Source organism: Nilaparvata lugens, chromosome Y (assembly GCF_014356525.2).
Source record: "Nilaparvata lugens isolate BPH chromosome Y, ASM1435652v1, whole genome shotgun sequence".
Classification (NCBI taxonomy): Eukaryota; Metazoa; Arthropoda; class Insecta; order Hemiptera; family Delphacidae; genus Nilaparvata; species Nilaparvata lugens.
In genome coordinates, this window is record NC_052519.1 from 6,617,568 (window position 1) to 6,643,164 (window position 25,597).

At 32.7% G+C, this 25,597-nt stretch overlaps 1 protein-coding gene across 1 annotated transcript in view; it reads right to left on the reverse strand.

The window, feature by feature from the left end:
- LOC120355123 (kinesin-like protein KIF21A) overlaps window positions 1-25,597 on the reverse strand; it is a 76,692-nt gene that overhangs the window by 22,214 nt on the left and 28,881 nt on the right. The window contains 2 exon segments of the mRNA XM_039443444.1: window positions 12,783-12,972; window positions 24,587-24,789. Coding sequence (XP_039299378.1) covers window positions 12,783-12,972; window positions 24,587-24,789 — 393 coding nt within the window.

Consider the following 25,597-nt stretch of genomic DNA (forward strand, 5'->3'; position numbering starts at 1 on the left):
TGATGCTTACATATTATTTGCATTTTTTGCTATAATATTGAAGCGATGTGTTAAGAAAATTACTGATTCAGTTGATAGTTATTTGTTGCAATGAAAGAGTTTGCTTATTAATTTGATGTATGCATCACTATTGGATTCTGCAAGAAATATTATTTCAATAACTGATATTACTCACTTTGTGTAGAGAATGTCTTGTCAATCTGATGATATCAAGTTGAGATTATGACAATAATCTGTTGATCACAAGTAGAGAATGTCTTGTCAATCTGATGATATCAAGTTGAGATTATGACAATAATCTGTTGATCACAAGTAGTTGATAATCTGAAACAAATTATAATAAAGTTACTAATCATAGATTTTCATTTAACAGAAACGTATGTCTGAGAACACCTCCATGGCTCCGCTATCAGAGGAGGCAGCCGCGCGGGATGATGATGATGATGATGATGAGGACTTCATCGCACTCATCAATAAGCCATCACCAAAACCGTGGATGCCTCTCAGCGAGCTGGCGGAGGATGTTCCACATACTATCATCTCCGTGTGGGAGGAAACGAACCATCATGGCAGACGAATTATTTTGAAAATTAATATCGCTTCTACGAAGAAAATCTCTGAGGTATACCTGCCTCAGAGATTTTCTTCAATAATTTCGCCTTGTAAAGTTGTTAAATTTAATTCTAAGTGTAAAAATTTAGGAATAGTAGTGAAGCATATAACCGCTACATGGAGCAATATTAAGATTGTTGAAATGTAACAATCTTATTCTCATAGCAAGTAGCAGTTATATGCTTCACAAGTAGTATATAATGTAAATATTGTAGTGTTTGATAATAAATTGTAATATCGTTTTAAAAAAAAAAATTGTTCTTAATTCTCACCTGTCAAAGAAGATGTAGAATAGTACACTGTTCACGCAAGAATAGATCCTCTTGTAACTGAACACTCAATGACTGTAGAATAGTTCATGCAAGAATAGTAATGCTCTTGTATAGTCATTGAGTGTTCAGTTACAAGAGAAGCTATTTTATAGTTGCTGCTGCGCGCGCACGCGCATGCACCACATGCCAGTCTTGACCTTGTTGCGAGATTCTCCTCCATCTGTTTGCGCTATACACTCACTATAGATATTGCAATCTATTTTTATCAGTATGCTTACAACACTTGAATGGAGAAGTTGTGCAATGAAGATAATCGTATGGAGAGTTTTATTTGTTCTTCTCTTTATAATATGTTGTGTGAATATGCTATTACTTTTCCATATTGCTTTGAAAAAATATGATTCAATGCAAAATGATAGTAAGAGAATATTGGAATCTATACAAAATGTACGAAATAAGATTAGGGATTTGGAAACACCTCAATTGATGCAGGAATCACTGCTAGTAAGAAATCATACATTATCTTATATCAAATCATGTGTCAATTCATCAGATGCTTCTCTCGATGTTAGTCTAAGACATTGGTATAGATTTATGATTGATGAACGTTCAATTCTTTGCAATTTCTACAAAACTTACAACATACTTAACAAGTGTGTTAATAAGACACATCATGATGATAGAAAATTGTATTCCCTATTGATTAAAACATACCAACTTTGTAGTAGTATATAAAGCACATAGTGAGACAATTTCTTTGTCTCTCGATTGAGGTTAAGTGTTTGATTAATTAACCTCAGTCGATGTTCAACTATTGAGTTGAAAGGTAATGAAAAATGGTATGTAGAAGAAAGTTATCTTCTAGGAAACGAGGTAAAGGAATCTTGAGTTCAGCTAGCAAAATTGTCAAAGGTATAGCGGGTACTGCGGGGGACATTACATCAACTATTATAAATAAATTAATAAACGCATCACCTGAAATTCACCTCCCGGGGGCTACCAGTGGTGTGGCCCTGGCACCAAGGTTAATAAAAGGTTAAAGAGGGGGGATCAAGGTATAAATTCATTAGATAGAGCCTGTAAGGTACATGATATAGCATACACTCAAAATAGTGATAATAAGTCGCGAGCGATTGCAGACAGAGCTCTTGCAAACACAGCATGGGAAATATTCAAGAATCCAAAATCATCTCTAAGTGAAAGAGCACTTAGTTATCTTGTAACAAATGTGATGAAAGCTAAAGCAGCGTTTGGTGGTGGATTGAGAAAAAAGAAGAAGAAGAGCACAAGTGTTGGGAAAACTCATAGCAGCTCGATAAGGAAAAAAGCTATTGCTCAGTTGAAACAGCATATTGCAGGTAGAGGTTACTATTTGAAACTGTACCCTCCAATCTCGAGTGGTGGTCGTATTTTGATTGGGCCCAACCCCACATCCTCCTCCTCACCATATGGTGTAAGTTTATTCCCAAAGAAAAAAGGAGTAAAAAACATAGAAAGACAAAGAAGGTGAAAAAATGAATATCGATGGTGAATTATCCAATCACGATCTAATAAAATGGTGTAAATTATTACAAATTCCTCTACGAGGTGTATACATGATAGATACATTACCTAATAAAATTCTAAAAAATGAGAATTGTATTGTTAATTTAGACACTCAATCCGGACATGGTACACACTGGGTTGGTTATAAGAAACGAGGATCAAATGTTTACTATTTTGATCCAATTGGTAATTTACAACCACCTTATGAATTGAATAAATATTGGAAAAAAGAAACAGGTGTAAATATTTTTCACAATGTTGAGCACATGCAACCATTACATACAAATATATGTGGACACCTTATGCTCTTGTTTTTTGCGAACCAGTTGTAATCCAGCATTTGTACCGAAAACATATAAGATGGTTGTTATTACATTACAATCTAGATCAAGTGATCTCTATGAACATTTACAAGAAATTCTCGATTTGGATAAAAATAAAGAATGGGAAATTGGATTGATTAATTTCTGTACTCACAATAGCATTGCAAATGTTATAAAAGGTAAAAATTCTACCTTCAAATATGGTGATAAATTAATTGATCTTGATACGGGTGCATATGAAGTTGATGACATTATATTAGCTTTAAAGAGTAAATTGAATAGTGACGAAAAGAAACTTAATATAAGAGCTAACACGAATACTATGAAGCTCAAAATTCGTTCTGATAAGTCTATTGACTTTACATCATCTACTTCAATAGGAAAAATGCTTGGTTTTGATAATGTTATATTACAACCGAATAAATGGTATTATTCTCAGCATTTAGTTAGCATAACAAATATTAACTCTATTGTAGTTGAGTGCAATATAGCGTGTGGGAGTTACTCCAATGGCAAACAGAAACGTATTATATACGAGTTCTCACCTAGAGTACCTAGCGGGTATTTGATAAATGAAACTCCTAATCCGATAATCTATATGCCTTTAAACACACATAGAATTCAAAGCATTAATGTAAAGGTAACTGATCAAGAAGGATTGTTTATTGATTTCCAAGGAGATATAATTACAATTAGACTTCACATTCGTGAAAAACAAAGAACTTGAAATGGGATTCCTCGTTTTCAAACCTCGCACTAGCATTTGCTCACAGAAGCTCATTAGAGACTCGAATGTGATAGAGTCAACACCTAAAAAGCTACGTGCTATATCAGCGAAAAGCGCGAGAATATTGGAAAAGTTGGGATTTATAGTAGATTGGCGTCATGTACGGCGCAGCAATTAGTGAAATTCTCGATGTTGAATCTCAACTCGAGTTCTATAATGATATTACTAAATTTCAGTTCCATACTCATACAGTATATTCGGGTCAAGAAATTAAACCCTCAGATGAAGCTCGCATCCATGTGGCTTCTATGGATCAGTACAGCCTTCCATGCAAATCATTTATATTTATTGAGGGGGAGGTGAAGTGTACAAAACCAGCTGCGAAGGCTGGGGATTCTCCGATAGAAGCTAAGTATATATTATCCAGTAACCTCATTGGAAATCTCTTTGATGAAATTCGATATGAATTGGCTGGGCAACAAATTTCTAAATCAAGACTAATCGGATTAACATCAACAATTAGAGCTATACTAGTGAAAAATATGTTTGATAAGAACACATATCACTTGGCAGGGTTTGACAGAGCAGGATATACACTGGAAGATAATAAGTTTACATTCTGTGTACCTCTTAAATTAGTTTTACCATTTTTTGAAGACTTTCAAAGAATAATTTTAAACTTGAAACAAGAACTTGTATTATTAAGATCACCAACAGATCTCAATTGCATCGAGTCTACAGAAGCAACAAACGTTAATATAAAAATAACGAAGCTTCAATGGAGAATTCTCTATATTACTTTAGAAGATCATGTGAGGTTGAAATTTTTGAGATTGCTCGATGCTGATACACCTCTGAAGCTGAGCTTTCGTCATTGGGAGATTTCAGAATTACCAAATTTACAAAATAGCACTGTTCATTCTTGGGCAGTAAAAACCGCATCCCATCTCGACACACCAAAGTATGTTGTTTTAGCGTTTCAAACAGATTGTAAGAATAAAATTAATAAATCAATCTCGGAATTTGATAGTTGTAATCTTCAAAATGCAAAGGTCTACTTGAACTCTGACTATTTTCCTTATGAAAAACTCCTTGGTAAACAAGAATTGATGTACCGTATGTTTTTGGATTTTCCCTCGGCGTACTATAACCATAGTATCAATACTGAGCTTGGAACAGAGATTGATTTTGACACATTTTGTACTAAAACACCCCTGATTGTAATTGACTGTTCACATCAATCTTCTCATTTGAAATCCTCCACAGATATTAGAATAGATATGGAATTTAAGGAAGCTGTACCTCCAAATACTTCCGCTTATTGCATTTTAATCAGTGATCGTATCATGGAGTACACTCATCTTACTTCCATGGTGAAGGAAGTTCAGTAATTTCTCGATAGAGCACTAGCTATATAAGTATTGCATTTTTCAAATTTTACTCATTTGAGGTTTTAGCTTTGATCGGTTAACATCTAGAATGTCTTCTAATTCTGAGAAGAAAACACGCTCTATCGGGATACAGTGCGATCTTGATAAGGAAGACAGCATCTACTATGACTCAAGATGTAGTACACCTATAATGTCTTCTAATTCTGAGAAGAAAACACAATCTATTGACACGCAGTGTGATCTTGACACCGAAAAAGACTTCTTCTACTATCACTCAAGATGTAGTACACCTAAACCATAGGAGGAGAATGGAGGGGGAGGAGGAGGAGGAGGGGAAGGAGGAGGACAAAGGAGGACAAAGGAGGAGGACAAAACAGCACAAGAGGAGGAATCCTCCTGTAAAAAACTTGCAACAGTCGACATGCATTGGTTCAAGGGAACTTCTAATCAGATTATCGTGAAAGAAATCGGAATCGTAGATCAGGTAAATAGCTTTGTTGTGTTATATTTCAAGTCACCATTTGCAAAGTCGGAATTGAATGCTAAATTGCGTAAGCAAGTAACATGGGCAGAGAACAATTATCACAAAATACGCTGGGAAGATGGTAATTTTATTTATACAGACGAATTATTGATATCTTATCTTGAAGGATATGATAAAATCTACACAAAAGGTACAGAGAAAGCTAAGTTTCTTAGAAAGTTACACAAAAACGTATGTTGTTTACCAGATGAAATTGAGAAACCAAATTTTAACTACTTTACAAGTTCTTGGTGTTACAATGCCTGTGAAATTCATCATCGCAATCCACACGGTCGATGTGCCCTCTTTGCGGCGGTTCATTACAATACTTTGATAATGAAAAATATGGACTCATCTCCAAATTTCATGTGCGAAAACAATAGAATGCTAAGCATGAAAGAATGTCAATTCTATTCAAATACAGAAAAGAAAAACTTTGCAAGATATGACTTTTTCTCTAACGGACAAGAAATTCAATGTGTTTATTGTAAGCAAGCATTGAAATATCATACTGCTCGTGTATGTTGCATTGGAGGGAAGGCACAGGAACCGTTTAATTTCTCTATATTAGTACTGACATATGTATAGTTTCTTCATTTGCTCATCATGGACCCGTGCAAGTGGATGCAAGCTGATAGTGAATTGGAAATGAGGTTAGAACAGTGTATTGATTGGTATGATGCATGTGAAATAGCAATTGAACATTCAACTCATGAAAATCATCATTTGGTGAAACAACTAAAAGACATTTTCTTAAACACAGTGAATTTGAACGATATAAATGATTATCTATGCTATTACAGACCCCATAAACTGTCTGTTAGTAAACTAATAAAAATTGAAGAGGAAGTGTTGAATAATTGTAGTGAATTGTGTAAATAAATTTCTAGTGTATACTTGATTGTTTTCATTTTCCATTGTACCTGCAATGTCTAGGTTTAATCGTTCAGTATTGATTTGTTAGTTGAGCTGTAAAGATCTCACATGCGTTGAAGCTCAATGCTATAAGATTAGTGTGCAGATACAAGTAGTTTCTTATCATGTTTCACCTGTACATACACTCAACTGAAAAATATGGTTGATTGTTATAGCTTTTCAAAGTTCAAGAAACTATCTCGTCTCTTGATGACAATTTCATTCAATGAATTTGATCTAATAGCAAAGAATATTAAATTTTCAACGGGTGATGAGGTGAGTGATCTTGCATTAACAAAAACAGAAAATCTTCACTTTCCAATTCTATCTGAAACTTTTGAATTACTGGATGCATTAGAAACCGGTCATTTCCATTATGGTTGTTCAAATAATGATGAATCATTAGCTATTGTTAATAATTCTAATGATCTCTGGAAATGCTTATATGACATTGCCAATAAAAAATGTAAAAGATCATAGTTCGCTCTCTAGAGAGTTTAAAGATACATGTGTATTTGGGGAAAAGTCATAAAAAACGCTCAAAAATCCGCGTTATCCATCCACTCTTTTCCCAAGATAATTTGACAGTGGGCTCCACTGGGATTCCTATTCAAATTGAAAAAAATTCTGTAGGTAGCTTCATAATTTAGGTCTGCCATCTTCGTTCCGCCACATTGGATTAAACATTTTCTTTGGGAAGGTTTAATACAAGATTCAAATAAAGAATTTCAAGAGACAATGAATGGTGGAAATCGCTCATCAATGTATCAAACCACCGTTCCAAAGATATTCACATTTTAGTGTTAAAGTTTTTGAATATCTGTGATACAGAAATATTGCTCGCCTAGAACAGGATAGATTATTCATCACACTCTAATTATTATCGTTCCCTAGCAACCTATGCTAAGCGTTTATGTAGTCGCTGCTTAGAGAGATTTATGTGATAGCTATATACCTGAATAATAGTCAATAGTCAAAATTCTTTATTACATATTCTTCAAGAATAGCAATTGTTGTCAAGAATAAAAAATATATATATATAATTAAATATATTTGAATTGTTTGTATTCACAATTATATTTTTGTTCACTGCCAGTCTGTCTCCTGTTTCAAGAAATTCACATAGTTTGTACATGGGCTTTCCTTTGAGAAACTCACTAAGTCTTTTTTTCAATGTCACACAATCCAGCCTCTTTATCTTCTCCGGTAGATGATTCCACAGTTTTCTGCCCACGTATGAAGGTTTCTCTTCGAAGATTGCAGTCCTGTGCCTTGGGAGATTTAATTAACAGACTTTTATGGGATTAGTAATTTTCTGGAAAACACTATTAATTGGCAATAATAATTTAGCAATATTGCACTAAAAGTTTCAATTTTAGATGACTCTCTCCTAGATTATTGAAATCTGTGCTGGAGATTCCTCAGTGATTGCTGCATCATCTGAGAAAACCCCGTGAAAGTGAGCTCTGTTCGAAATTAACAGAATGCTCAAGTATAGACATTTAGAAGTAAACAACCATTTCATTTAAATCGTCAAATAATTAAATAAACCATTTCATTTAAATAATTTGTTCATTGAAATCGACCCCATCAGTATTTACTCGTGAATTACCGGTAGTGTATTGTTAATGTATCAAAATTTGAGAAGATAATATAAGCATCTTATTAGTTTTTCTCTCAATGATTGTAATGTATGGCTTAATTTCTTTTATATAATTATGAAAATATCACAGTTTATTACATTCCAGTTCAATTATCTTGTTTCACCATCCATTTCTAAGTAGAGCTCATAAGTATCGTAATCTTGCCATACAATTACCATACAATAATTGAAGTTGATTTCATTCAACTTTAGTGGCGCCATTTCACCAAACTGCTAGGGAGGGGGAGGGGAAAAAACCAAAAGGTATTGGGGGGGAGGAATACCCCCAAAGGATAGAGGGACCTGGGTTTTTCCCCATAAACGTTACATTCGAAGATGTTATTATATGCTTCATTTTTTTCCAGTTTTATATAAATGTGGTTGAAGTATCAATACAGACATATTATACATTATTACTTATTGAATTCAATCATGAAATATTTATTAGAAATTTAGGTCTACAGAGAGGCCCTAAAGTAGGAAGGAATACACTAAACAGATTTCTTAAAAATCATGGAAAAAGATACATTTTTCTTTTACAATGACAATTTCAACAATTTCATTGGGGATGATATTCCAATTAGAAAATAACTTTCAGTTAGAAAGCTAAAGATACATCAAGCTGTTCCCATAATTCTCAACAACTCTTTACATACATTTGATTGTCTGATTGTGCCCTTTGTCTTGCTTTCACTGTGACATCTTGCAACTTGTTAATTCTCACATTGAAATTTATTCAATAACTCACTTATTGTGCTCTGATCAATAAGTGTACCCATTCTGTATTCAAACTATACCACAGAGAAAAATATATTCTTTATTACTCTGTACCCATACTTTCAAGGCAATTTTGCTACATTGTTTATACTGTAGAAGGAACTATACTACTGCTGTTAAAAAAAAGTATTACATTTTCATGAGACTCTGAGGATTCGTGTAGATAGACCCGCATTTTCATTATTTATCTGATCCTTGAGGGGGGCTTAGGACCCCCTTTTCACTGTCCCCCTTAGGACTGATCAATTTCAAGGCCTCTGACATGACCTAACGACTGTTTCCAGGCAGCTGGGACTGGCAGTTTAACGTGTCCAACCGAAACACGGGAGTGGTATGAGAAACATATCTTGCCCGGGCCGGAATTTGTTAAACATTTATAATAATAATAATTCATGGGATATTCTAATTCGTTATTATTATTATTATTATATTATTTATTATTATTATTTTATTCTAGCAGTTGGTCCTCGGCTGCGAGTTTTAGGATTGGTGATACCGCTGTTGTGCAAGAGGCGGATGATGTGGAACTTGCACCAATTTAAAAGAATATATTCTAAGTTATTTATTTTGTTGTCCAAGTTGTTTTAGGTAGTTTATAATCTCTCAATTATTTTTCATCCCATATATATTATAATAAATTACTTTAAAAATGAATTGGTTGTTCACTATATTGTACATTATTTTAAATATACAAGACCGTATGAAAATAGTCTCATGAGGGTAAATGCAACGTTGCCAAATAAGATTTGATCAACTTCGTCCGCAGCTGATTATAAGTGAGAATTAATATTGATATTTTCATAATACAGTACACCTGAAGAATTGGCAAAGTTAATGATAAGGGGTGAGGAGGTACTCAGCTCTTCCAACTAACATCGGATTAGTTTTATGCAGTCTACTATAACAGATGTTCCCATATGGATGTTACTATAGATCGTATTCCATTTCTGTTTGTTAGTTTGTTTGTCAGTATGTCTGATGGAAATCGAAAACGGCTTTAACGATTTTGGTTAAGTTTGAAACATAGTATATAGTTTGAAATATAGTGAGTTTGTGATACGAAAATCATCATTTTAATTGGGACTCATGTTTAGGATAACTCACTGAGGGAACTTGAAAATGATCAGGTAATAATATTCATCAACCGAGTAGCAGCTGACTGAGAGTGTTTTCTGTCGTCAGTTGAATACAGTTGATCAAGAGAGTTTTTCATCGTCAGTTGAAAACAGCTGATCGAGAGAGTTTGCCATTGTCAGTTGAAAACGAGACAGATGTGTTGAGTCACCAAGTTTGTTGACGTCATGTTTTAAAGTTATTGCATGATTCGAGAAAAAAGTTGCAGAGAGCAGCCGAGTGTCAGCAACGCAACGCAAATTTGAATTTGTAACATAATGATTGCGGTTATCAGGTAAATGCTAAAGTAGTCAGTTTCAATACACCAGGGTAATTGAATTATAACAAATCATTTACTTGTAAATTTCCATCTCTATGCCTTTGCAATTTCAACTCCATCCTTTGGTATTGTTATATTCATAGACGTGAAGTAGATAGATAAGGGTGGGTGTCTACCATAAGTAAAATGAAATGTCTATTTCCGACTTCTGTAGTTGAATACTTACTTGTAGCTAGTAGTTCTGTGAACAGTAGAGCTTGTACAGTAGTTATAAAGTTTATAAGATCTCATTGTTTAACAGATCTCATTGTCAATATGTCACCCCAATTAGCCCTTCGAAAATCGGAAAAAAGAAACCGGTACCGTGACGAGAAATCGGTAAGTGTTGAAACGGCCAATGACTGATTGGCGAGTATTGACGATGACAATATTACCTGTTATGAATGAAACCGAGAGCAGTGCCAAGCTGTAATCATCAAAAGCTAATCTACAAACATGCCAACGTACATATACTGACAAAAGCAAATCCCGTCGTTGAAACGTAGAAAAATCAATCATCAAAATATTATCATGAAAAAAAAACATTTTCCCGCTTTTTTGGGAAACGATAACTGTATATCTTCCAGTATTGAAAATGACATTCGAAATGAAAAACAATACTGAAAAATTTTATTATATTCAAAATTCTCAATGTTTGAGTATATTAACCCCCCAGTAGACTACATTCAACACAGTAGAACCACCATAATTTGTAGCTTACGGGACCAAACATTTAATACGAATTTTGGAGGGTGACTAATTATATATCAAGCTCTGCAATATCGAGGCTGATAAAATAAAATACGAAAAAATTTATCATGGATACTGATCCCATAATTAATTCATGATATAGCCTGTATGAATGGATATTAGAAAATATTGTTAAATATTAATTTGACATACTTGTAAAAGATTTCAGAGATCAATACAACCTTTCATGAGCGAGTTCTTCAACCAAGGGTGTCTCTAGTTATATTATTAAATTTAAATCCATAGAACTTTAAAGTTCACTCCGTATGGGTGAATAATTCACAATCAGAATTCAAAATCCCTAAACTAATAATACCAATTACTATAACGTTAAATGTATTGCTATCACAAGTTGTATTAACTAATACATGTGGGTGGGCTATGTTGAAAACAAACAATACCTAGACAGGCAGACAGACATTAAAGAAAGCGAGTTGATGTAAGTTTCGTATATTAATCAGCTGAATTCAGCGGAGTTATCAGTTACTGTGGCATACCGGTACTAGTGTATTTATCGTTATAGGAATACTGGTTACAGTGTTTTTGATGGCAAAACTACGAATTATAGAGTTATCGAGAAGTTTCAGTGTACTCACTAATCTAGACTATTGAACTATTAAGTGAAGTTATTTTTGTTTTGTGTCAAGAAATTTACTAATAGTTATATTATTCAAGCTCCAAATAACTGCAGAAAAGAGAGACAACTGCACAAAATAGGAATGATTTATATAACGAATTATACAGTTACAAGATAAGTCATCGCCTGATATTACTGCGAAGAGGGATAGATAAGAGTGATAGGTTTCAGAAATAAATTGTCAATGGTCTTGTTAAGAATAGCCTACATGTGGGGATCCATCAGAAAATAACCATTGTTTGAAAACCCAGACAGCTCTGCGTAGTACAGTCTGTCCAAGAAGTATACCTTTTGGAAGTGTCAGAGATTCGATGTGTCTGACTTTGTCGTGTCTGTACGAATGTAAAAGTGTCCGGTTTTGGCGCCTAACGCACACGCCAATTCGAGACTCTTTCAAAACAGTCTTTCCCTGTCGCTGACGTACGGTGTCGATGGATGAGATAGTCGCTGTCCACTCCTGTCAGGTTCTGGGTGTGTCGGAGGACTAAGGTGGCGCGTTCCCGAGAGAAACAGTATCTTGAACATTGTACCCTCAAAATTTCATGAATTTATTTGATACCAATTCGGAAATGGATCTCTCCCAAGATTTCAAATTTAGATGCTCATATCTCAAAAAGTGAAAATGATAAGAAAGTTTTTCATTAGAGATTTGTTCCATTTTGTTAACTAACTTGATAGTATCCAAATCGAAATACTATAAAAAATAACGCCAGTAAAAATTTTCTAAAAGCGTGGTACACAGCCTTAAGTCTGTGTGATAGATTCTTCATGGTATTGTTGATCTAGTAGAACATGAGTAATTTGAATAACTTTCTCAAAAATTGATATTATCAGAAAATTTTTGTTTTACTAGAACAACAATACCATGAAGAATTTACCCTTCAAATCTCATGGATTCATCTCTTACCGAGTTTGAAATGTTCTGTCCCGAAAATTTGAACTTTAGCCGCTCATATCTTAAAAAGTAATGATCCGGAAAAGATGTTTTCCTGAGAAAAAATTTTCATTTTGATAGCTTGATGATGAACAAATCGAAAAACTTTGAAAAATATCACCAGTAGCAAGCTTATTTTTATCCTTTGCACAGCCTTAAGAAACGTGCTTGCTCACTTGTATCTTAATCTGCATCCAACTCGTGCTCTAAAGACTTTATTATAAAACTGTTGTATCAACTACTACTACTCGTATTATGACGAATGATAAATATAATGTAATAATAGTTGAATAGATGCCAACCTGAATGGAGCCAGGCACCAGTTGCTTTTTCAGCGAGAAGGCGGGTGTTTTCCATAGTGAGTGCATCTATAGTTTCCTGCATTGCTTTCATTCGTGCCCTAAAATTACTCAGTTAATTTTGAAGCATGGTGTTTTCGTGGAACATATCGTTCACTGCCTCCATACCATCTTCTCCTACGATTCTCTTACCCTGGAAATTAAATCATGATGAACAATCTATACTTATATTCAGATTCCTATTGTAATATTACATTTTTTCTCAATTGGAATCGAATCTTCAATTCGAGATCTATAAAACTTTATAGTAAATATCAGAGTAATCGATTACAGACAACTTTTTGACTGAGAGTTTATCGTGAATGATTTTGTTGCATATTCTATGGTGTCACCGAGGCTGGGTTGACAGAATTAACAGATCAATGGATTATATAAATAGAGATTATATATAAAATTTAAAATAACAGTTTCAAAATAAAGTTTTATTGAGAACAAATATAAAATGTGAATTCTAAACTTGTAATTTATAATTTTTTTGGTGACGTGTCCGTAACATCGACACTGAAGACGCTTTGCTCTGTTCCTGGTAGCTAGGTTTTTTCCTGTTCTTTCTCTCTGAAACTTATGGCTGGCTATGTGTGTTGTAATTAGTGCTCTCTGAATATTTTTCTGTTTAAGTGAATTTATTGATGTTTTAAATTGAGTTTTAAACAGTTTAAAGTGTTCTATTTTGTCTATATATTGTTTATTGTGTATACAAGCCAATAGCCACTGTTTTTCAACTATATAAACTGGATAAGTATTTAGCTCGTAGTGACTTCAGATGCTTAGGCTTGTAAGATATTGTTCTTTGTGTATTTGTGTAGTATATTGCCAAAATTCATCTGAAGATTATAAGTTCATTTGCTCTGAAAATTGGATTTCTCATTCATAGGCGATAGATCCATTCATAGTTTACCAAGAATCTATTACGTTGGAGCCGATAACTATCCTTAGGTTAATAGGTGTGAAATGCTATCCAACCGATTTAGGAAAAATTGGTAGCACGGCAAATGTTACCCTTGTGGTGGGACCGAATTACAAAATGAATATGTCCCAAATGGTACACTATGAAATCCCTGGTTATAAAAAATTATTGGTAGGATAGATGTCTTGATGGGTTATGGATGGTATACTGCTGAATGGGAAATCGGTTCAAGAGAGATCAAGTCCTAATGAATATATTATCTGTGCAGACTAGCAAAATGGCAAACATTAAAAATGATCTGAATCTTATAGCATTCTTAACACAAAAGTTTGATGAGCAAAATGCTAGGTTTGATGAGCTAAATGCTAGATTTGATGAGCAAAATGCTAAGTTTGATAAGCAAAATGCTAAGATTGATAATTTGAAACAAGATCAAAATGCTAGGTTCGATGATATGAAGCAAGAATTTGCTAGCATTAGACTAGAACAGGTTAGTATAAACTTTCTATTGAAAGATGCACATGGAACATTGAGTATAAACTTTCTATTGAAAGATGCACATGATAGCATTAGACTAGAGCAGGTTAGTATAAACTTTCTATTGAAAGATGCACATGAAACATTGAAAGATAATCATGAAGATGAAAGCAAATTGAAGCAGGATAATAGTAGTATTGAGATACAAGATCAACTAGTTCAAGTTTCAGATAATGTAGGCCTAGTTACTGCTATTGAAAAAATAAATTCCAATGAGATAGTAGAATTGAGTAATGTAGTAGGTAGGGAGTTGTCTTTATTGAATGTCAACAGTAAAGAAAGTAGTATTGCCAAATTGATAGTTAGGAAAACAGTAAATAAAGTGAATGTTTACATGAGACAGGTTTCTGTGGAGGTTAGGAACAATGTAAACAAAATGAATGTTGCTTTGAGTCAAGTTGATGAGTTCAACTTTCAACTGAGAATTGAAAAGGTGTATGCAATGCATTCTCAAGTGAACATGACTAACTTTTGTAAGCAAAATGGCTTTGTTGAATTAAATGAACCCATGAATAAAATTATGTTCTTGAAGAAAACAAAACACAAAGTCACCATTGATGTGTTAGTATTCAAAGGTTGTTTCAAGTTGCTTACTTACAAGATGATGACAGTGAATCACATGATGAAAGGGTATTCCCCAGCACACAATGATTAGGAATCCTGTGTCATGCCGGGATTCAGAATAGCAATGACCGTAAATACTACGTATGGTAAGAGTCCATAATTGTATTTTTTTTCTTTCCTGTAGCCTATTCTTCTTGGCCCTTAATCTTTTCAAATTTCGATTCTTTCCTGTCTTAGTGTAATGTTCAGTAAAATTCTTCTATGATGCATATCTTAACCAATCTTGTCCATAGTCATTTAAATTTGTATTCTTCTGAAATAATTTTGGGAGTTAAAATAGTAGCTTATTTTCCTCATCTTTAAATTGTTGATAAAACTTAACTTTTCTAAAATCTATCCATTGTAGTGTAAATAATTGTTTGCTTGTAGTATATTTTTTCATCATGTATTACATACCGTATTTCAATTATGTCTATTTTTTTCAGGTATCATATTAGGTAATTAGGTTTTTCAGAGCAATTTATGTCCCATTTTCTCATTTCCAGTATATTTCTATTAATATACTTCCTTATGAAAGTTCAGTACTGACATGTAGGATAGGCTCTAATTAATCTTTCTCTTCTTTGTATTATTTAGGAAATTTATTTACCCAATTTTCTTTTTCTCTTCTTTGTATTTTTTAGGGAACTTACTTACCCATTATCCATCTCGATCATCTTTGTATTGTAATCTTGAAATGTTTGTATTCATTATACAGTCTTTGAATTATGAAATTATTGAAAAAATAAATGGTTCAATTTAGAACATGCTGAAATCTATTCTTATGTATAAATTCTCTTGTTATAATAAATAAACTTTAAAATTTGAAAGTATTAATGAATTGTGTAGCCATATATATGTGATGTATTAATGAAAGTTAACTTGAATAATGTTTTCATTGAATAAAAACGTCTTGTTATATTATTAATTGAAATGAGTTAAAGGTTAAAATTTCTCTAAAGTTTTTGTAATTGATGTCTTTTTCTGATTTTTTTTTTAAAAAACTGTTTGTTCTATAAATTTTTATATGATTGATTATCGTTTGAAATGGATGCTGGAGTGTATGTAGAATTTTTAATCGGATTTGTTGATTAGAATTTTGCTGGTATGTGATTGTTTTTTGAGATGGAAGCCCATTATTGCCTAAAGAAGGAATAACAGAGGTTATGACTTAGAGAGACAGTAATGAGATAATATTTTTTTGTGTTGATTACTTATGTTGATTGCCATAGATGCAAAGTAATGATTAATAATGTTGATTGCCATAGATGCTGTTTACTTATGAATACTGATTGCCTTTGAAGCAAAATATTATTGATGTTTTGAATGATTTCTTGTTTAATGATTGATAGTAAAGTTTTGTCATGAAATGTAGTTTGTGTTTAGAACATTGAAAAGTCGAAATAAACTATAGTATCCAACAAACGATGATTAATAATATTGAATAATTTGCTTTTTATAAAATATTTGAACAATGAATAAATGGAAATGAAATAATTTTTTTTCTATTGAAATTGTAATTGATATCTCCATATTTCACAATTTATGTATTGCTGACTGTATAATAAGATGTCAACAAATTTCAATTTTATATTGATTATATACTTAAAAATAATTTTCATGTGTATTAGATTGTATTGATAGCCTAATCAAAGTTTTTCCTTTTAGTTTATAAGCATTTCAAGATAACAGGTACAGCACAGACATTAACATTGAAATAATTAGCACGTGAATCTTGGAATCAACAGCAAGTGAACGCCATGAAGAGTGTTAAGAACATTTGGGTGATTTTCGAACTAGTGTGACTCATCAATTGAATATCTACACCAATATCTACGCTGATGTCTACACCAATATCTACGCTGATGCCTACACCAATATCTACGCCAATATCTACACCAATAACTACGCCACTATCTACGCTGATGTCTACACCAATAACTACGCCAATATCTGCTCTGATGTCAATATCTACACCAATAACTACACCAATTTCTACACCAATATCTACGCTGATGCCAATGCCAATATCTACGCCAATGCCTGCGCCGATGCCAATGCCTGCGCCAATGCTGATGCCAATGCCAATATCAACGCCGATGCCAATGCCGACACCAAAGCATACGCCAATGACAACGCCAACGCTTATTGCTGACCTTGTATTTCAAACTTCAACACTACTACATTACCTGGAGGTAATTGCCATCCATGTTCACGTTTGCAACTTTGAATTCAGAATAACAGTCACAGTATCATGAAAGAATTGATTCAAAAAATCCTCTCCTAAATTATTCCTGTATGCAGAACTCTAAACCTTGAACACTGAAAATATCAAAAAACCAAACCTTACCTAAATTAATCCCCACCTAAATTAATCCCCACCTAAATTAATCCTGTATGCAGCGTCTATCTATTTTCCAAAAAACAAATTACATTGTCATTTCAAGCCTGAAATGTACATTGTATAATTACAAATATGATACAAAATTTACGTGACTCTGTATTGAGTTTGGTATGCAGCCGTCTACTACAAGCATGAGGCAATGCTAATTGAGATGTCACCTGTATCGAGTTTGGTATGCAGCCGTCTACTACAAGCATGAGGCAATGCTAACTGAGATGTCACCTGTATCGAGTTTGGTATGCAGCCGTCTACTACAAGCATGAGGCAATGCTCACTAAGATGTCACCTGTATCTAGTTTGATATGCATCAGTCGACTACAAGTATCAGCCCAACACTACGTGCATCCAGATCAGCCCAACACTACGAGTATTCGGATCAGCCCAACACTAACGTCATCACACTGGAGTCACACTTAACTGAAAATCATACTGAGTGCCTTAACAGACTGTTTTCCAAAATATGCATCGATAAAATCAACCACGTCAATAGTGAAAGAAATGAACATTTTTTGATTTATTGAAATTTTATGTGAAAATTAAATGTAACAATTCATCAATTCATTTAAAAAAAAATAAATAATAATATTTTTTTTATTCAACATTCTAAATTTTTTTTTTATGCAATAAAAATTGAATTTCTCTATCTATCAAATTTATGTGCAATTTCAAAAAACTATTCTTTTTATATTAAACTTTCTGTCGAGATATTTTCCTTTAAATTATAAAGCTAAATCAAAAGTAATTTTGATACTTTGAAATATTATTTGGAAACATATAACAAATGCTATTGATGAATTTTTATAATAATTTTCAATTATAGTTGACATGTAATGTTTTTATAGAAAAATTTTCAAACAGTAGAATTTTTTCATGTCAAGAGGGGGTATTTGTAATATTACATTTTTTCTCGATTGGAATCGAATCTTCAATTCGAGATCTATAAAACTTTATAGTAAATATCAGAGTAATCGATTACGGACAACTTTTTGACTGAGAATTCATCGTGAATGATTGTGTTGCATATTCCATGGTGTCACCGAGGCTGGGTTGACAAAATTAACAGATCAATGGATTATTTAAATAGAGATGATATATAAAATTTAAAATAACAGTTTCAAAATAAAGTTTTATTGAGAACAAATATAAAATGTGAATTCTAAACTTGTAATTTATAATTTTTTTGGTGACGTGTCCGTAACATCGACACTGAAGACGCTTTGCTCTGTTCCTGGTAGCTAGGTTTTTTCCTGTTCTTTCTCTCTGAAACTTATGGCTGGCTATGTGTGTTGTAATTAGTGCTCTCTGAATATTTTTCTGTTCAAGTGAATTTATTGATGTTTTAAATTGAGTTTTAAACAGTTTAAAGTGTTCTATTTTGTCTATATATTGTTTATTGTGTATACAAGCCAATAGCCACTGTTTTTCAACTATATAAACTGGATAAGTATTTAGCTCGTAGTGACTTCAGATGCTTAGGCTTGTAAGATATTGTTCTTTGTGTATTTGTGTAGTATATTGCCAAAATTCATCTGAAGATTATAAGTTCATTTGCTCTGAAAATTGGATTTCTCATTCATAGGCGATAGATCCATTCATAGTTTACCAAGAATCTATTACGTTGGAGCCGATAACTATCCTTAGGTTAATAGGTGTGAAATGCTATCCAACCGATTTAGGAAAAATTGGTAGCACGGCAAATGTTACCCTTGTGGTGGGACCGAATTACAAAATGAATATGTCCCAAATGGTACACTATGAAATCCCTGGTTATAAAAAATTATTGGTAGGATAGATGTCTTGATGGGTTATGGATGGTATACTGCTGAATGGGAAATCGGTTCAAGAGAGATCAAGTCCTAATGAATATATTATCTGTGCAGACTAGCAAAATGGCAAACATTAAAAATGATCTGAATCTTATAGCATTCTTAACACAAAAGTTTGATGAGCAAAATGCTAGGTTTGATGAGCTAAATGCTAGATTTGATGAGCAAAATGCTAAGTTTGATAAGCAAAATGCTAAGATTGATAATTTGAAACAAGATCAAAATGCTAGGTTCGATGATATGAAGCAAGAATTTGCTAGCATTAGACTAGAACAGGTTAGTATAAACTTTCTATTGAAAGATGCACATGGAACATTGAGTATAAACTTTCTATTGAAAGATGCACATGATAGCATTAGACTAGAGCAGGTTAGTATAAACTTTCTATTGAAAGATGCACATGAAACATTGAAAGATAATCATGAAGATGAAAGCAAATTGAAGCAGGATAATAGTAGTATTGAGATACAAGATCAATTAGTTCAAGTTTCAGATAATGTAGGCCTAGTTACTGCTATTGAAAAAATAAATTCCAATGAGATAGTAGAATTGAGTAATGTAGTAGGTAGGGAGTTGTCTTTATTGAATGTCAACAGTAAAGAAAGTAGTATTGCCAAATTGATAGTTAGGAAAACAGTAAATAAAGTGAATGTTTACATGAGACAGGTTTCTGTGGAGGTTAGGAACAATGTAAACAAAATGAATGTTGCTTTGAGTCAAGTTGATGAGTTCAACTTTCAACTGAGAATTGAAAAGGTGTATGCAATGCATTCTCAAGTGAACATGACTAACTTTTGTAAGCAAAATGGCTTTGTTGAATTAAATGAACCCATGAATAAAATTATGTTCTTGAAGAAAACAAAACACAAAGTCACCATTGATGTGTTAGTATTCAAAGGTTGTTTCAAGTTGCTTACTTACAAGATGATGACAGTGAATCACATGATGAAAGGGTATTCCCCAGCACACAATGATTAGGAATCCTGTGTCATGCCGGGATTCAGAATAGCAATGACCGTAAATACTACGTATGGTAAGAGTCCATAATTGTATTTTTTTTCTTTCCTGTAGCCTATTCTTCTTGGCCCTTAATCTTTTCAAATTTCGATTCTTTCCTGTCTTAGTGTAATGTTCAGTAAAATTCTTCTATGATGCATATCTTAACCAATCTTGTCCATAGTCATTTAAATTTGTATTCTTCTGAAATAATTTTGGGAGTTAAAATAGTAGCTTATTTTCCTCATCTTTAAATTGTTGATAAAACTTAACTTTTCTAAAATCTATCCATTGTAGTGTAAATAATTGTTTGCTTGTAGTATATTTTTTCATCATGTATTACATACCGTATTTCAATTATGTCTATTTTTTTCAGGTATCATATTAGGTAATTAGGTTTTTCAGAGCAATTTATGTCCCATTTTCTCATTTCCAGTATATTTCTATTAAATATACTTCCTTATGAAAGTTCAGTACTGACATGTAGGATAGGCTCTAATTAATCTTTCTCTTCTTTGTATTATTTAGGAAATTTATTTACCCAATTTTCTTTTTCTCTTCTTTGTATTTTTTAGGGAACTTACTTACCCATTATCCATCTCGATCATCTTTGTATTGTAATCTTGAAATGTTTGTATTTATTATACAGTCTTTGAATTATGAAATTATTGAAAAAATAAATGGTTCAATTTAGAACATGCTGAAATCTATTCTTATGTATAAATTCTCTTGTTATAATAAATAAACTTTCAAATTTGAAAGTATTAATGAATTGTGTAGCCATATATATGTGATGTATTAATGAAAGTTAACTTGAATAATGTTTTCATTGAATAAAAACGTCTTGTTATATTATTAATTGAAATGAGTTAAAGGTTAAAATTTCTCTAAAGTTTTTGTAATTGATGTCTTTTTCTATTTTTTTTTTTAAAAAACTGTTTGTTCTATAAATTTTTATATGATTGATTATCGTTTGAAATGGATGCTGGAGTGTATGTAGAATTTTTAATCGGATTTGTTGATTAGAATTTTGCTGGTATGTGATTGTTTTTTGAGATGGAAGCCCATTATTGCCTAAAGAAGGAATAACAGAGGTTATGACTTAGAGAGACAGTAATGAGATAATATTTTTTTGTGTTGATTACTTATGTTGATTGCCATAGATGCAAAGTAATGATTAATAATGTTGATTGCCATAGATGCTGTTTACTTATGAATACTGATTGCCTTTGAAGCAAAATATTATTGATGTTTTGAATGATTTCTTGTTTAATGATTGATAGTAAAGTTTTGTCATGAAATGTAGTTTGTGTTTAGAACATTGAAAAGTCGAAATAAACTATAGTATCCAACAAACGATGATTAATAATATTGAATAATTTGCTTTTTATAAAATATTTGAACAATGAATAAATGGAAATGAAATAATTTTTTTTCTATTGAAATTTGTAATTGATATCTCCATATTTCACAATTTATGTATTGCTGACTGTATAATAAGATGTCAACAAATTTCAATTTTATATTGATTATATACTTAAAAATAATTTTCATGTGTATTAGATTGTATTGATAGCCTAATCAAAGTTTTTCCTTTTAGTTTATAAGCATTTCAAGATAACAGGTACAGCACAGACATTAACATTGAAATAATTAGCACGTGAATCTTGGAATCAACAGCAAGTGAACGCCATGAAGAGTGTTAAGAACATTTGGGTGATTTTCGAACTAGTGTGACTCATCAATTGAATATCTACACCAATATCTACGCTGATGTCTACACCAATATCTACGCTGATGCCTACACCAATATCTACGCCAATATCTACACCAATAACTACGCCACTATCTACGCTGATGTCTACACCAATAACTACGCCAATATCTGCTCTGATGTCAATATCTACACCAATAACTACACCAATTTCTACACCAATATCTACGCTGATGCCAATGCCAATATCTACGCCAATGCCTGCGCCGATGCCAATGCCTGCGCCAATGCTGATGCCAATGCCAATATCAACGCCGATGCCAATGCCGACACCAAAGCATACGCCAATGACAACGCCAACGCTTATTGCTGACCTTGTATTTCAAACTTCAACACTACTACATTACCTGGAGGTAATTGCCATCCATGTTCACATTTGCAACTTTGAATTCAGAATAACAGTCACAGTATCATGAAAGAATTGATTCAAAAAATCCTCTCCTAAATTATTCCTGTATGCAGAACTCTAAACCTTGAACACTGAAAATATCAAAAAACCAAACCTTACCTAAATTAATCCCCACCTAAATTAATCCCCACCTAAATTAATCCTGTATGCAGCGTCTATCTATTTTCCAAAAAACAAATTACATTGTCATTTCAAGCCTGAAATGTACATTGTATAATTACAAATATGATACAAAATTTACGTGACTCTGTATTGAGTTTGGTATGCAGCCGTCTACTACAAGCATGAGGCAATGCTAATTGAGATGTCACCTGTATCGAGTTTGGTATGCAGCCGTCTACTACAAGCATGAGGCAATGCTAACTGAGATGTCACCTGTATCGAGTTTGGTATGCAGCCGTCTACTACAAGCATGAGGCAATGCTCACTGAGATGTCACCTGTATCTAGTTTGATATGCATCAGTCGACTACAAGTATCAGCCCAACACTACGTGCATCCAGATCAGCCCAACACTACGAGTATTCGGATCAGCCCAACACTAACGTCATCACACTGGAGTCACACTTAACTGAAAATCATACTGAGTGCTTTAACGGACTGTTTTCCAAAATATGCATCGATAAAATCAACCGCGTCAATAGTGAAAGAAATGAACATTTTTTGATTTATTGAAATTTTATGTGAAAATTAAATGTAACAATTCATCAATTCATTAAAAAAAAAAAATAAATAATAATATTTTTTTTATTCAACATACTAAATTTTTTTTTATGCAATAAAAATTGAATTTTTCTATCTATCAAATTTATGTGCAATTTCAAAAAACTATTCTTTTTATATTAAACTTTCTGTCGAGATATTTTCCTTTAAATTATAAAGCTAAATCAAAAGTAATTTTGATACTTTGAAATATTATTTGGAAACATATAACAAATGCTATTGATGAATTTTTATAATAATTTTCAATTATAGTTGACATGTAATGTTTTTATAGAAAAATTTTCAAACAGTAGAATTTTTTTATGTCAAGAGGGGGTATTTGTAATATTACATTTTTTCTCGATTGGAATCGAATCTTCAATTCGAGATCTATAAAACTTTATAGTAAATATCAGAGTAATCGATTACGGACAACTTTTTGACTGAGAATTCATCGTGAATGATTGTGTTGCATATTCCATGGTGTCACCGAGGCTGGGTTGACAGAATTAACAGATCAATGGATTATTTAAATAGAGATGATATATAAAATTTAAAATAACAGTTTCAAAATAAAGTTTTATTGAGAACAAATATAAAATGTGAACTCTAAACTTGTAATTTATAATTTTTTGGTGACGTGTCCGTAACACTGAAAAAGCTTTGCTCTGTTCCTGGTAGCTAGGTTTTTTCCTGTTCTTCCTCTCTGAAACTTATGGCTGGCTATGTGTGTTGTAATTAGTGCTCTCTGAATATTTTTCTGTTTAAGTGGATTTATTAATGTTTCAAATTGAGTTTTAAACAGTTTATAGTGTTCTATTTTGTATATATATTGTTTATTGTGTATACAAGCCAATAGCCACTGTTTTTCAACTATATAAACTGGATAAGTATTTAGCTCGTAGTGACTTCAGATGCTCAGGCTTGTAAGATATTGTTCTTTGTGTATTTGTGTAGTATATTGCCAAAATTCATCTGAAGATTATAAGTTCATTTGCTCTGAAAATTGGATTTCTCATTCATAGGCGATAGATCCATTCATAGTTTACCAAGAATCTATTACATTGGAGCCGATAACTATCCTTAGGTTAATAGGTGTGAAATGCTATCCAACCGATTTAGGAAAAATTGGTAGCACGGCACTATCAAAATGATAGCTAGATCAATAATGATAGAGGATAGCGAGATATAACATGAACCTTCGACTCCCACAACAAGGGGCTCAACTCTGTTTTGTTTAGGGTGAATTTAAGATTTTGGTCCATTTGTTCTCGGCAGCCGGTACTATCACTTCACATTCTTTACACTGGTGGGTATGCAAGCAAAGTGAGAGGGGAAGAGACATTCCCAACCCTTCATCACTACCACGCCAGCCAATCTTTCACCGTTTGTGAGGTTAAGGTTCATGTTATATCTTGTGGCCTCTACAATTTAATAAAAACGAATTGATAATCTGAAGGATAATTCCCAATTTTAACAATTCTTTAGGTTGATTTAGTGTTTGATGAATTTATATGGCATATTAATATTGTTGATCATGGAAACATCCCATAATTATAAAGAAGAGTTGAGAAAATGACTATTGCTTACCTGTTTATATTCCATGAGTTCCACCTGTAGTTTTTGAATCTCATGCCTTAGAAGCGATATTGTTCTGGAAGACTTATCTTGATTTAATATCACCTTGTTTTGTATATTTCTTGCTCTATTTGCATATTGTAAAGTATTGAGTGTCTCCATAAAATCTCTATCACTTGGAGATACACACGCTATCATCACAGTCCGACTGTTACCTGCAAATAGAATACAATCTAATCAATAACTTATTATCCACAGGTCACTTGATATTTATTTTTACTATCAAGACAAAATTTATTGTACTACATTATGGTAATTTGGAATTCTATGATTGTAGTAGTTGATGACACTGCAGCTTGTGATAACCTTCTCAGCGAGTCTTTTTAGGTGAATGAAACTAACGATTGTTCGATAATTTCCGTGGATAACTCTTCAGGTGAGTTAGCTCTTATGTTCTAACACACTACCAGTTAATCTCCATTTGTAAGAAATTTATTGATCAACCACAGTATTATATGCTGTCGACTTATTATATGCTACAGTATGGGGGAACTCTAGTCATAACTTATCTTGCCCAGATTTATAATATTATAAATAATATGAGTTAGCTCTTACGTTCTAGCACACTACCAGTTAATCTTCATTTGTAAGAAATTTATTGATCAACCACAGTATTATATGCTGTCGACTTATTATATGCTACAGTATGGGGAAACTCTAGTCTTAACTTATCTTGCCCAGATTTATAATATTATAAATAATATGAGTTAGCTGTTATGTTCTAGCACACTACCAGTTAATCTTCATTTGTAAGAAATTTATTGTTCAACCACAGTATTATATGCTGTCGACTTATTATATGCTACAGTATGGGGAAACTCTATTCATAACTTATCTTGCCCAGATTTATAATATTATATTTTTGACATGACCTACATTTTGATTACTGTGTAGTATGAATGGGAAAAGGGACAGTTTTGGGCATGAGCATGGTGATAGGCCTAATGTTAAAAGTTTTTCAAT